The 15279-nt window shown below is 35.7% G+C and overlaps 1 protein-coding gene across 1 annotated transcript in view; it reads left to right on the forward strand.

The window, feature by feature from the left end:
* LOC139163247 (mucin-6) overlaps positions 1-15279 on the forward strand; it is a 68179-nt gene that overhangs the window by 38283 nt on the left and 14617 nt on the right. The window contains exons 23-32 of the mRNA XM_070744222.1: positions 732-917; positions 1688-1927; positions 2175-2331; positions 3301-3438; positions 4265-4327; positions 5907-5939; positions 7519-7674; positions 8792-8836; positions 8937-9491; positions 9940-10356. Of these exons, the coding sequence (XP_070600323.1) occupies positions 732-917; positions 1688-1927; positions 2175-2331; positions 3301-3438; positions 4265-4327; positions 5907-5939; positions 7519-7674; positions 8792-8836; positions 8937-9491; positions 9940-10356 (1990 nt within the window). The remainder of the gene's footprint in view (positions 1-731; positions 918-1687; positions 1928-2174; positions 2332-3300; positions 3439-4264; positions 4328-5906; positions 5940-7518; positions 7675-8791; positions 8837-8936; positions 9492-9939; positions 10357-15279) is intronic.

Raw genomic sequence — 15279 nt, forward strand, 5'->3', positions numbered from 1 at the left:
CTTCTCTGTGGCAGCCCTGGCCATCTGGAATCAACTCCCCCCGAAGATTAGAACTGCCCCCACCCTCCCTGTCTTTCGTAAACTACTGAAGACTCACTTATATACCGCCAGGTATGGGGGAGTTGAGACACCTTTCCCCCAGGCTTTTTTATATTTTGTTTTATGTTTGGTATGAATGTGTTGTTTGGATTTTTAAATATGATAGGGTTTTATATGCTTTTTAATATTAGATTTGTTCTACTATAATATTGTTTTTATTATTGTTGTGAGCCGCCCCAAGTCTTCGGAGAGGGGCAGCATACAAATCTAATAAATTATTATTATTATTATTATTATTATTATTATTATTATTATTAGTATTATTATATCTTTTAAATAAGATATAAATCTTTCCAGAACTGTAGAAGCTTCTTGGATAAGAAGCAAAACATCTTCAAGGAAAAATAAAGGAAGTCCAGTTTTCTTTTGAAAAAAACAACAACAACTTTGGGACAACCTTGACTTGGATGACTGAGGATCTCCATAGACATTATTTTATTAAATTCTTTTTTTTGAAAGTCCCTGAGATTTAATTTTTCTATACTCTGCAACCGAGCTGTAATCCCTGTCATGCCCAGACATATCTGTCTTGCTTTGTTGCAACATATTCTCTCTTAGGTTGGGGGTGTTGGGAAGGATAGAAATAGATCTGAGACTATATTTTTTTTCACCTCCATGTATTTTCTTGACAGAATCTGACGATCGTCATGACAGACAAAACATTTACTACTTATGGTAGCAATCCTCTGATACATTTCTTCATAGAAGAGAATTCACTCCACTTGATTATTCAAATCACAATCCCTGGCAAATACAATATGACCTTGATCTGGAACAGGCACATGAATCTATTCATCAAGCTTTTCAGAGAATCAAAGGTAATGGGAAGTAGATTCCTGATAGGTTATTCAAGCTTATTTTGCAAGGGAAGTAACTTATGTATCCTAACTTCATGCATTAAAACCAAACCTTATCAGCCTGAAACTTTGTATTCTTCTTTAACTCTCAGAAAATGAATTTCAGATGACATATGTATAAAATTGAATAAGTAATCCTAACATCATGATATGTTCTTTTAGATATTATTAGATAAAAGCAGAAATCAGGCAGATACAATTGCTGAATTCACATACCATGCTAAAGCTTTTATTTTTATTTTTTCTTTAGCCTAGCATTTTTTTGGGGGGGGGGTGGATCTATCTTAGTCTAATTATTTTCAAGTCATAGAGTTTGGCATAGTGTTATAATCAATGCTATTATGTCTTGATTTGCACTTAACAAATCCACAGCATAGTGCAATTTAGAAGAGCTATCTCGTATTCATTTTCTAGAATTGTATTTTTAAAGGCCCACCAAACACATAGGCATTGTTTTCTCTGTTCAGAACTACCCTCAATTGTTTTTATTTGTATGACAAGACACAGCTTCTGATATTTTTTTTCTCTAAAGAAAGGAAGCAACAGGGGATTGTAATTTTAAACAAATAAATGGATACCTAAAAGGGAGGTTGACCGATTTCCCTTATCTCCTCTGCTGCTATCATTGGTTATTATCTGCAGAACCTGAAATTATCAATGTCTCTTTTGCGTGTACATATTTTATGTGTCAATGCATTTTCCACAAATGTTTTTTTTTAATTTTAAACTAGAATCATCTTTGTGGCTTATGCGGTAATTACAATGGCAATGTAAAAGATGACTTTGAAACACGGAGTAAATATCTGGCATCCAATGAATTTGTGTTTGTGAATTCCTGGAAAGATAATCCTCTCTGTGGAGATGTGTCCTTTGCAGCTGATCCGTGTACCAAGAACCCCTATCGCAAAGCGTGGGCAGAGAAACAATGCTCTATTATCAACAGTGCAATATTTGCCCCCTGTCATAATAAGGTAAATGCCTGAATGGGTACCTCTCTGATATATCCCCATGCCTCCATACAATATTAATCTCATTAGCATCCCATTTTTCTTACTGTTATCACTGGCTGGGCTTTGCTGAACACAAAGATTAGGTTTTGTTTTTATTTATTTTTTCAATATATATTTATTAAATTTTTCCATATATTTTTTTAAAAATTACATACCGGTAATCATATTTACAGATGTTTTCAAACTAACTTTTTATTCTCCGCTAAAGGTGTACCGGATGTCTTACTATGAATCTTGTGTCCGGGACTCATGTGGCTGTGACAGTGGAGGAGATTGTGAATGCATGTGTGATATCATTGCAGTCTATGCAAAAGCTTGCTTAGAAGCTGGTGTCTGCATTGACTGGAGAACCCCTGACTTCTGCCGTAAGTTTCTTCTTGAAAAAAGAAAATTGAATTTTTAAGTTTCCTGGAGGGAAACTTCAAAGGCTTTGCTCCCTTTTCAGATTGTTGAACATATAGTATGTCTGAATTAAAAAGTTATTAAAATAGAGAAATATTTGGTGTAACTAGAATGCAGACTATTCAGCTCACAGGTTAATGATGACTTCCTAAGAAGGTCAATTATGATAGACAACTTCCAGCACAGACTATTAGTTTTTTGTATCAGTCTTTACAAAGCTGCAAAAAGCCATTAATTATCTTATGTGTGCAATTTCAGGCAATAACCAGGATGCAAATATTGTTTAGCTCCAAGGAGCATGTTGACAATGCTAAAAGCATATACATTAAAACATATCTCAGATTATGGAGCCATTTGCAAACAATAGAATAGAATGGAATGGAAGGGAGGGGAAGGGAACAGAACAGAACAGACGAATAACAGAGTTGGAAGGGAACTTGGAGGTCTTCTATCCAACCCCCTGCTTAGGCAGGAAACCCTATACTATTTCAGACAAATGATTATCCAATCTCTTCTTAAAAGCTTCCAGTGTTGGAGCATTTACAACTTCTGGAGGCATGTAGTTCCACTGATTAATTGTTCTAACTGTCAGAAAAATTCTTCTTAGTTCTAGGTTGCTTCTCTCCTTGCAAAAGTTCCTTCATTTTTGGCATGAGTCATAAAATCCACTGGTGGTTCATTTCTTTTAAATTTAATTCTGTACAGATTTCTAAGTATCAGAAATCAACTGGTCAATGTGATGGTCAACTTGATTTTCTCATCCTAAGGGAGAATAGAATATTGGCATCACAGTCCTCGGAGAGGGGCAACATACAAATCCAATTAATAAATAAATGATAAATAAATAAATATTTTGTTACCAGTGTAGATGAGCTTGTAGAAAAATGATTGCTGTCATCTACTGAACAATACTTTTCTTTACTTACTTTTAGCTGTATATTGTGACTACTTCAACACCCATAAGAGGATCGGCATGGGTTATAGTTATGCCAATGAAGCAAATTGCTCTTGGCATTATCGCCCCTGTAAATGTCCAAATATGTTACCAGTAACAGAAGTCAATGTTGAAGGTAAAATAAGATTGTTTGCCTTTTTCAGAGTACAAGACACTGTATTAGCCAAGGGTGTAGCAACTATAAGCCATAAATGATGGCCCATGAAGACTCTTTCTCACTACTTTTTCTTGATATTTGCCGCCAGATATAACTCTAGACAGTTGTTCAAATATTTAGAGCAATTTCCTTAAATTCATCTTATGGCGCGGATTTCATAGCTATGCTCAGCTTGTCTCAGTTTTGAAATACTGAATTTGTTCAACAACTGTAGTTGTTGAGGTTTAAATTAAAAAAAGAGATCTGAAGTTGTTAATATTAAGAATTATAATGTGTAATTAATTAACAGATAAAAGGATTAGCTAATTAGTAGTTGCAGAGAATGCAGGCTTCTTCAAATAATTTGTCCTCAAAATCTACTAAAATAAATTCCAATCTTACACTAATGATCCCTTTCTTTTCCAGGCTGTGGAAACATAAATATTCAACTTCACTTTTGGTATCTTATTTCAATATTAGAAGATTAGTTATTAGTTAAAACATTATATAACTGCAATATTTAAAGGAAAATAATCTTGCAGCAGTCAAATTGTCTAGGATATAATGCAACAAACCAAAGAAAGCTAAAAACTGGCCAAAATACAGTTTTTTAAAAATAGTCAATATTTTTTGAAACATTGTGTGGAAGGTTATGGGCGCAATTGCTGAGATTTAGAAATAATTAATTAATTAATTGTCCAAGGCTCCTTTACACGTGTTAGTAATCTCTTAATTCTTATTTCAAAACCAGTGTTTAGCTAAAAGAATGCATAATGATCAAGATGTATTTTACCCTTTCTTTCAGGCTGTTACAACTGTTCACATGAAGAGTACTATGATCCAAAACGAAAAGCCTGTGTACCCTGTGGTAAGAAAAGAACTGCACTTTTAAATAGCAACCTCTATATTCAGAAATGTTCTTCAAGTCTATCCAGCTTTACTGATTTCATTATTGGGAGCATGTTGTAAGGAATGGGCCATATTTTGTAATCATCTCTTAAACACTGACTTTTGTTGGCCTATCTGCTTATTATGACGTGATTTAGGAAATATACTATGTATATTATGGCAGCTGGAAAATTGTTTTTAATTTTAAAAAATAGATTTTTCTTGAATGAGATGTTAATGCTGGGCATTTCTGCACTTCTATACATCCTAGAACAGTGGTGGTGAACCTTTTTTTTCCTTAGGTGCCTAAAGAGCATGGGTGTGCATTATTGCACATGCACAAGTGCTCACACCCACAATTCAATATCTGGGGAGGGAGGAAAACAGTCTACGGAGAGGGGCGGCATACAAATCTAATAAATAAATAAAAAAAACAATTTCCCTTGCCCCCCGGAGGCCCTCTGGAGGCCAGAAACAGCCTGTTTTCCAACTTCTGGTGGGCCCAGTAGGCTCGAGTTTTGCCTTTCCCATGCTCCAAGGGCTTTCCTGAAGCTGGGGGAGTAAAAATGCCCTCCCCCATTCCCAAGGAGGCTCTCTAGAAGCCAAAAATGCCCTCCCAGAGCTTCTGTGTGAACCAAAAATCAGCTGGCCAGCACACACATGCACGTTGGAGCTGAGCTAGGGCAACAGCTCACGTGCCAGCAGATACAGTATGGCTCCACGTGCCACCTGTGGCACCCGTGCCATAGGTTCACCATCACTGTCCTCAAATGTACAGTAGCTTCACTATGGAAATGGACACAGTATGGAAAGTATACCACTAGCAGTTATTTTATTCAACAATAACTTGGCATCGGAATTGTGTCAACAAATTACAGTTGCTTCATGTTTAATAGTTTGTCAGATGAATGCACCCTAAATTCACATGACAAAATCAGTTATAAAAACCCAGATCATCATAGTACAGGTAGTCCTCACTTAATAATGGCAATTGGGACCTGAAACTCCATTGTTAGGTGGTTCATTTAATGAGTGTGACATCATGTGAGCATGCTGTTTTATGACTGTATTTCTTGCACTTTTGGCTGCTATCCTTAAGTGAGAACTTTACATGACTCTGACCTACAACTTCCTGGCAGTGTCCCCATTGACTTTGCTTCTTGGGAGCCAGCAGGAAAGATTGCAGATTGCTATCATACGTCCAAGAGATACTGTGATGGTTGGAAATGTGGATTGGTTACTGAGCCTCCAAAATGCAATCATGGAAGTGCAAAGATTACATGCAAACAGCTTGTAAGCACATGGACCAGTTGTAAATACCATATATTTAGTGTTAACATAATTTCAAAAGGTCTGTGAGTGATTGTTAAAGTGAGGACTACCTGGATTCACAAGATATGTGCATTTATTATACATTATATAGTCATGTGATTGCTTGCCAGTAAAAACTATATGTTAATACTACATCAAAATGAAACTAGTGCCTCGAAATCTCTGGATCCTTTTCACGATAAAAAACATTTTAAAGTTTATATTTCACTTATGCTTTCTTTTCACAGAACAGCCACCTACCCCCACTCCAACTGTAACAGGTAAATGCAAATTTTAAAATATATGTATTTCAAGAGTATGTTATTGCATTTTTTTCTATTTCTGTATTCCTATGATTTTCCTACAATTTTGACAGAAATATGTGGGGGACCAATAACCTAGGCAAAATGACTGAAACATGCATCAGAGACATCCCAAAAAGCAACCAGGCTTTGTTTTCTCCTTGAGGATGTTTTACTCTTCATCCAAGAACCTTCTTCTGTTCTGACTGAATGGTGGGGAATGAAGGATTTATATTCCTCGCAGTCACCTGGTCTTTAACAAAATCATTGAGGCCACTTGTGGCTTGCCAATGGCATTGTAGTAGTAGGAAATTGATAACTTCCTCACCACTGTCAAACTATTCACTAAGGCTGCATTACTATTTCTATTAGACTTCTCATCGTTCCTATCACCCATCCCCTCCCATTTATGACTGTAATTTGTTGCTTGTGTAATTTGTTGCTTATTAATTGTGTTACAATTAATATTAATATTGGTTGTTTCCTGATTGCTTATTTGTACCCTATAACAATAATTAAGTGTTGTACCTCATGATTCTTGGCAAATATATATTTTCTTTTATGTACACTGAGAGCATATGCACCAATGACAAATTCCTTATGTGGCCAATCACACTTGGCCAATAAAGAATTCTGTTCTATTCTATTCTATTCCATTCCATTCCCTTTTCCTTATAACTGCAGTAGGATCTCTCTACCATTTGAAAGACAAAGATCACTTTTTTGAATCAGCAAGGTCCACATTCAAGAAATAGAGGACCACTGGTTTCAAAGAGGGGTCAAAAAGACCATCTACATTAAAGCTGAACAGCCCAATCTCAACAGATAGGAAAAACTATGATATCACCTATCTCATGTTTACAACTCTGTCCTTTCAGGTTCCACGCCCATTTGCATTCTGATTTAGGTGATCCTAAGGACACAGATAAGCCCCCATGTGGCCTTAAAAGGAAACATTTTCAAGGAAAAAACAAGGAAGTCCAGTTGTGTTTTGGAAACCATTGCATTACTGAGAATCTGCATAGACATGTTTCAGAGATATTCAAAAGTGGCTCAGACAGACACTTCCCTAATACACCCCCAATTTACAAACATTGAAAAATCCTGAATTTTTAGTGCTGAGTTTCAGCTGGAAACTGTTAAAACCATAATATATTATTTGGTTTGGTTTGGTTTGGTTTGGTTTGGTTTGGTTTGGTTTGGTTTGGTTTGGTTTGGTTTGGTTTGGTTTGGTTTGGTTTGGTTTGGTTTGGTTTGCAAAACAAGTGGTACAATAGCTATTTTATGGTTATCCCAAAGGTGCTTTATCTAACGATTTCTACTTTCATTCCCAAAATGTATAATAAAACAGACTATCCCCAAATAAGGATAGAGAATACCAAATCCCTGCTCTCTTTATGACATCATTATATTATTATCATTCCTCTTACATTCTCCCAGGGAAAAGAACCCTGATCCTGAACTGTAGCAGATGTCACTAGTTTTCCTTTTCTCCTTTTCATTTCAAACTTTATGTAAGCCTAACCCTATTCTTTTTTAAAAAATTATATTTTTGCAGCCACCACAAGCCCACTGCACACCATAAGTACACCGGAGACTACAGCAACTTCATCTTCTTCTGCAATATCAGAATCTTCCACAACAAGGACTTGGAAGATCACTTCCACTGCCACGATTCCTCACACCAGCACCATAGTGCCTACGCATTTTACTGGTATGTCATTCCCCAAAGACATACAACAGTGGCTTCAACCGCACCTTTAAAGAACTAGCATATATCTCCAAAAATTTTCTACATTCCCAATTGTGTTTGTCAATTTTAAGTCAATGCCAATCTCCCAGGATCCAATCTAGGTTGGTCATCAAGACCAGAGGTTTAAGAGCCGGAGTGGCGCAGCAGGCAGAGAGCTGTACTGCAGGCTAGTGAAGCTGACTGTAGATCTGGAGCTCAGTGGTTCAAATCTCATCACCGGCTCAAGGTTGACTCAGCCTTCCATCCTTCCGAGGTGGGTAAAATGAGGACCCGGATCGTGGGGGCAATATGCTGGCTCTGTTAAAAAGTGCTATTGCTAACATGTTGGAAGCCACCCTGAGTCTAAGGAGAAGGGCGGCATAAAAATCAAATAAATAAATAAATCTTCTGAGGTTCTAGACACATTCTGGTGAGAGAGAAGTTTGCTGAGGATGGGTTCCAGCCAGTGAAGGGCTACCAAAATTTTTACTACCACGCTGTGGGCATGGCTTATGCAGGACGCCCTGCCTTTGGGTGCTCTGGGGTGGAGCTCCATTTTCGCTACCCCACTGCCCCCCCCCACATCCAGGCAGTAGCCCACCCCTGGTTCCAGAACTAGTCAGAAAGCATGGAAGATTAAACCTCTGGTCCCAGTAACTGACACAAATTGGATCCTGGAACATTATCCCAGGACACATATATTTACTGTGCTGTTCCACTAACTCACACGTATATGCAATGGTGGGTTAGTGAGTTAGGGAAGTGTAATGCTGACCTTACTGATGTCACAGCACTCAAAAAGCAACATTTATTTATTTTAAAATAGACTGAGAATTTTTCCATTTTTAATTAAATACAACTTTTAAAGAACATAACTTAGTGCAGTGATTCCCAACCTTAGCAACTTTAAGTTATACAGACATCCACTCTCAGAATTTTCCAACCAACAGGCTAGCTATGAAATTCTGGAAGATCACACATTAAAATTGAGAGATGTTGCAAGTACACCTAGAGGTCATTTAATACTTAGGTAGCTAAATATACTTTCTGAATGCTCAAAAGTACACATGTATCTCTTTTTCCAATTCAACTTTTTCAGAAATCTCAGAAACAACTTTGACAGCCACAGCATCCACTTCAACAGGTAAGAATCATACTACACGAAGCAACAATTACTATAAATCTTCAGATGACTATCCCTTAAAGAATAATTAAGATAAATTATTTTTTTCTTCCGACAACAGCTTCCACAACAAGGAGAAGTAGCACACCAAAAACAACAGTAACAACTTCATTGTCAGTAACAACAAGAACTAGTGAATCAACAAAAACCACCTCACATAAACCAATAATAACGCCATTTACAATGCACCCAACTCCTCCACATTTTCCAACAAAACCATTAATTCACAATCAAACTGAATCAACTCAGACTGCAACCATTCCAATGTCAAAAACCACAACAGAAACCTCTCCTATTACGCTACCCACCTCTACCTCCACAAAATCGACACCAAGTAGTACACCCATCCCAACAACCATAACCTCCACCCACACCTCCACCACCCCCATCACACTGACTACCTCTACAACCAGCACACCACTCCCAACAACTTCAACAGTGACTCCCTCAACAATTTCTGCTTCCACCAGTAGCCAAACCCCCATGCCTACGACTGTCACTCCCATCACCTCAATACCTAGTAGCACCACTGAGTTCACCCCTACAACAAGCACCCAAACCACTACTACACAGCCTCCTTCAACCTCAACGACAACACCAATAAAGAGCTCCAGTGGTAAGTTGAGAAGTTTAGTTTAGCAAATCTGTCAACTATAGTGCTCTGATGTGGCCTTTCAGACACCTCACAGATTGTGTCTCCTGGCCTCTCTTTTTAGGCATGATAGAGTTATGCACAAAAAAGCAAGGATACACCCAATTTCCTGTGTTGGTCAGCTGTTTCTTAATATGCTTCCCTTCATACTTGCCAGACATTCACCCATTTTCTTTTATCTCTCATCCCTCCCTCCCTCCTTCTCTCTCACCCTCCCTCCCTCTCTTCCTTCCTTCCCTCCTTCCTTCCTTCTTTCCTTCCATCCTACGACAGTGACATTAGAAAATATATCAGCAACCTAAGTAAAATCTATTATACTTCTGCCAAGCAAACTTATTTAGGGGTATCCTTACAACTATAGATTCCAGTCCCACAATGCACTGCTACTACTTTTATTTCCTCTTGCTTACAGCTTCAACACATGAAATGTCATCAAGTCATAGGACTCCATCGTTTTCATCCATCTCACCCTCTTCTACTTCGAGGACCACAGAAACAACTCAGACTGCAACCACTCCAATGCCAAAAACCACAACAGAAACCTCTACTGTTACTCTGCCGACCTCTACCTCCACAAAATCAACACCAAGTAGTACACCCATCCCAACAACCATAACCTCCACTCAAACCTCCACTACCCCCATCACACTGACCACCTCTGCAACCAGTACACCTCTCCCAACAACTTCAACAGTGACTCCCACAACAATTCCCGCTTCCACCAGTAGCCATACCACCATGCCTACAACTATGACTCCAACCACCTCAATATCTACTACTACACAGCCTCCTTCAACCTCAATGACGACACCAATAAAGAGCAGCAGTGGTAAGTTATTTTTGGAATAGATTTTTATTGTATTTTTCTCATTAAACAGATATTCATGATTTAGGCATAATTGTGCTCATTCACATATTACTTACATCCAATTACATTCAAATTCAAATATATTCCATACACTTTAATTATAGATTTTACTTCTACTTGTATTTTATGTCTTCTTTTTGCATTTTTCTATTCTCAATCCAATCATACCACTTCTTCCATATTGCATAATATTCCAAATCCATTTGTCCTTTCAGTTCAATTGTTAATTTGTCCATTTTGGCATAATCACTATTTTTTTATATAACTAAGCTTTCTGAAGCTATATTCTTTTGTCTCCAGCATTGTGCAAATGCTATTCTTGCTGCTGTTATTATATGTAATATAATATGTATGGTTCTTTTGTTATATTCTTCTTTAACAATTCTCAACAAAAATAACTATGGAGTATATTCTGTCTGAAAGCCTGTTATTTCCTGTATCAATCTATGAATTTTTATCCAGTATTTTTTTTTGTTTCCATGCATAACCATGTATGATAGAAGATACCTTGCGTTTGAGCATGTTTCCAACAATTTGGTTCCAGGTTTAGGTAGATCTTCGCTAATCTAGTGAGTGCCATATACCACCCATAAAACATTCTGTACTGGTTCTCTTTGTACTTTGCCAATTTTATTATCATCATTTCTATTCCAGATTTCCCCCAATCCTTTAATTCTTTATTATGTCCAATATTTTTGCCCACACTATCATAATTCCCTTCACTATATTTTCTGCTCTATCAAATTCTAATAAATAATTACATGTTTTTGTTATTAATTTTTCATCCAGGCCAATCAATATTTTATCTAATTGTTGTGGAATTGTCTCAAATCCATACTCTTCTTTATCTTTTTTGTATCATGATTGGATTTACAAATACGGCCACAATTCAATAATTATAGTCTGATCTTCCATTTGTTATCTACTTTTTAAGTTCCCTTGACTATCTAGAAGTTGCTGATACTTAGCCATTTTACAAAGTGTTCAGGTGGCTCATCGCTTCCATTGTGGATGCCCACCTAGGGACTTTCATATCTCTTAATCTCTTGCCATACTTGCATCAAAGCTTCTCTTAATTTATGTCTGATAAAATGTATGCAATTTATTCTCCTTGTCCCATAGGAAGGCATGCCAATCTTTTTGTAGCTCATGTCCCTTTAGCATTAATAATCTTCTATTTCTTAAGATGATCCACTCTTTAAAACCCATACTAAAATTGCCGCTTTATAATAAAGTCACCAGTCTGGGAGCTCAGTCCCACCTCTGCTTCTAGCATCCTGGAGATCTGTTGATTTTATTCTCACTTTTTTACCTGCTCAAATAATTTTTGTTGTAATTTTATTTAAATCCATTAAAAAAAATAGGTACAGTTTGGAAAAGATAGAGTAATTTTGGCAAAATATTCGTTTTGATGGTTGCAATTCGATATAATATAAATAATTGTAATATTCCCCATCATTCCAAAACTATTTCTATTTGTTGTATTAGTTTCACATAGTTGTCTTCTTTAAGTTGAGGAACATCTCGCTGTTAGTCAAGTACCTAAGTATTTTATTTTTGTTGTATACTGTAATCCCAATTTCCCATCTAATTCTCTTTCCTCTTTTAATGTTACATTTTTCACTATCATTTTTGTTTTTGTTTTATTAATTTTAAGACCTGCTGCTTCTCCATATTTCTCTGTTCCCTCTAATAAAATCTTTGGATCCTCAATAAAGAATACTGGGTTATCTGCAAATGCTTGAATTTTGTACACTTCCTTTTTAATCTTAGTTCCTTTAATCTCTTTGCTCTAATTTTCATTAATAAGGACTCTAATGTTAGAATAATAAGCAGAGGTGACAAAGGGCATCCTTGATGCACTCCTTTTGTTATTTCAGATGGTGTTGTAATATCTCCGTTTATTATCATACTTGCTTTTTAGGTAAAATATACAGTTCTTATGATTTGTTCGAATCTATCTCCAAATTTCATTTCTTTAATCTGTCTGATCATATATTTCCAATTTTGATTGTCAAATGATTTTTGTGCATCCAGAAAAACAAGTGCAACTTCTTTCTCTGGATGAAAAAATTCATTCTTCCTGTGATGATGGTCATAAAAATTTTATAATCCACATTCAAAAGAGAAATTGGCCTGTAGTTTTGGATTTGATTTGCATCTATACATTCTTTTATAATCACTGTGATATATGCATCTCCATGATACAACTTCCAGCAACACCTCATTATAGAGTTCTAAAAATATTGGTTCTATTAATTCCCCTATGTTCTTATAGAAATCCTCTGGTATACCGGAGTTTTGTTGTTTTTTCTGCTTTTGATTGCTTCTTTTAATGCAGTCACTATTATCTCTTTATTTAACAACATTCTCTTTTCTTCTTCCAATACAGTCATACTTTCTTCTTTTAAATAATCCTTTATTTTATCTACATTAATTTCTTCTTGTCTATATAATTTCTCAAAATAATTAGTTGCAATCTTTTCAATTTCATCATTGTTTTGCAAATTCCCTACTGCATCCTGCAACAGTGAATTATTCTTTTTTCTTTTTAAAATTTATATGGCAACCCCAGCTTATTTGCATTTTCAAAAAGATAGTGATTTGTTTGTTTAATATTATTTACATTGTATATCGTTTGCATAATGATAACATTTCGATAATTGGTTCATCCCCTGGGTTTATTTAAAGTTTTTTTCAATTGACTATTTTCTGTTTCTGTTTTTCCTTTTTTTTTTTTACATATAAACTATCGTTATTCCTCTTGTATAAGCTTTCAGTGTATCCAATTTGGTAGGGAGATGTGTTGCTTTTTGTTTATATCAAGAAATAAGATAATTCCTTTTTAACCTTCTGAAGATATTCATTCCCTTGTAGTATCTGTGGATTCGTAGTCCACTTTTTAGTTTAGTTTTGTTTTTTACCTCTGCTTATTATTTTCAGTGGAGGGGGTCCACCCACATATTCAGACTGATCTCTACATTTTAATTAATATTTTATTGGCCATATCATAACAATTCTCGAAAAGTATTTATGAGGTTTTAAACAAAAAGTATATTTTTTCTCGTTGATATTTAATGTCCTCCACACACCCATCAAGTTCAATTCTTCAACCATATCAAAAAGGCTTTTGGCAATACATTTTCTCTTTTTTTGCTTTTTCTTATTGCTAACATAATCATTTTTTATATTTACTATTCCATTATAATCTCCTACTATACATATATTCTTACAGCCTATCTCAATAATTCAAAAGACCAAGGTATCATGCTCTGGATTTCAATCTTTTGAGACTGAAGGATGCCAAGGCCATGCAATCCAATAATTACTTCATGAACTTTCTTGAAGAACTCCCTGTGGTTTTTATTCAGATCATATATATTTACCAATAGCATTTTCATTCCCACTATTATTAGTTCTAGCATTAATATTCTTTCTTTTGGATCTGCATAAATTAAATTAGCACTTTCCCCCCCTAATATATAGCACCACTCCTCTCTTTTTTTTCTCAACCAATGCTAAAAAGTTTTCTGCTTCAATATTATAATTTCCTTATCCTTATACATCATAGATTCTTCCCTTGTAATTTTATAGTGTCTCAGAATTTATTTTGTGCAAGTTGTATGTGCACTTCTCGAGAGAGATGATGCTGTTTTGCATAATTTGTATGGACTCAATAAATTTTGTCCATCTCATTAATAATCTCTTTCTTCACCCTCTGAAGAAATTCTGCAATCACTCCCACCATTACTTCCCCTAGATCATCATCTTTTGTTTCTACAATATTTTGGAACCTTCAATAAAAGAAGGCTCAGTCTAAGATGGATCAACATTTTCTCTAAGTTCTTATGTACTTCGGTCATTTTTTGATCCATTTGTTCTAATTTCTTATACATTTGTACAGCTTTTATTTCTACCACATGTTATTTTCTATTCAATTTGTTGTATCACCTCTTGAATTGAGTCTACTTTATTATCCAAATATTGTATGTCAGCTTTCAAATTGCCAAGATCTTTTGTCACCATCTCCTGAAATTTTATTTTAGTTTCCTGTTTCATCTGAAGGGTGAATTGCATTGCTTGAAGGGTCAAATTCAAACTGGCTTTTTCTATGGGCAACATCTCTTCTATTAATATCAGTGATTATTATTATTATTATTATTATTATTATTATTATTATTATTATTTATTGGATTTGTATGCTGGATGCCGGTGCAGCTACTGCCCGTCTAGATTAGTACAGCTCTTTTTACTATTCTCACTGTTATGGTGGTGTTGCTTGTCATTTCCTTTAAAATTCTATTTTGTTCTTCCAAATATTTGTAAATTCTTTCCCAAATGACCATTTACCACTTTTGTCCCCACTATAGTTTTCTTTTTTAGCTTTCAATTTTGTGTATCAATACTATATTAATGATATTTATTGTCTATTTCTCTTTTTAATGATAACTTGACGTGTTTGGTTTAGCAACTCTATCAACTATATTGTTCTTATGTGACCATTCAGACTTCTCACATGTTGTGACCCCTGGCCTATTTTTTGAGACATGATACAATTGTGCACAAAACGCAAGGATACACCCACTTTCTGGGTTTTGTCAGCTACGTCTTAATATCCATACCTTCATATTGCACTTGCCAGACATTAAATATCACTCACCCATTCTTATTTACCATCTCAACCCTCCCTCCATCTTACTCTCTCCACTCTCTCACTCCCTTCCTTCCATCCATCCATCCACCCTACCACAGCAACACTAGTATCCATATTGGCACTTTTCAAACCACCATACTAGTTAAACCAATGATACTATGGCCAGGCAAATATATTTAGGTGTATCTTTACAGATTCCAGTTGCACATTGCACTGCTATTTCCTGTATT

This window comes from Erythrolamprus reginae, chromosome 1, assembly GCF_031021105.1.
Source record: "Erythrolamprus reginae isolate rEryReg1 chromosome 1, rEryReg1.hap1, whole genome shotgun sequence".
NCBI classification, from domain to species: Eukaryota; Metazoa; Chordata; class Lepidosauria; order Squamata; family Dipsadidae; genus Erythrolamprus; species Erythrolamprus reginae.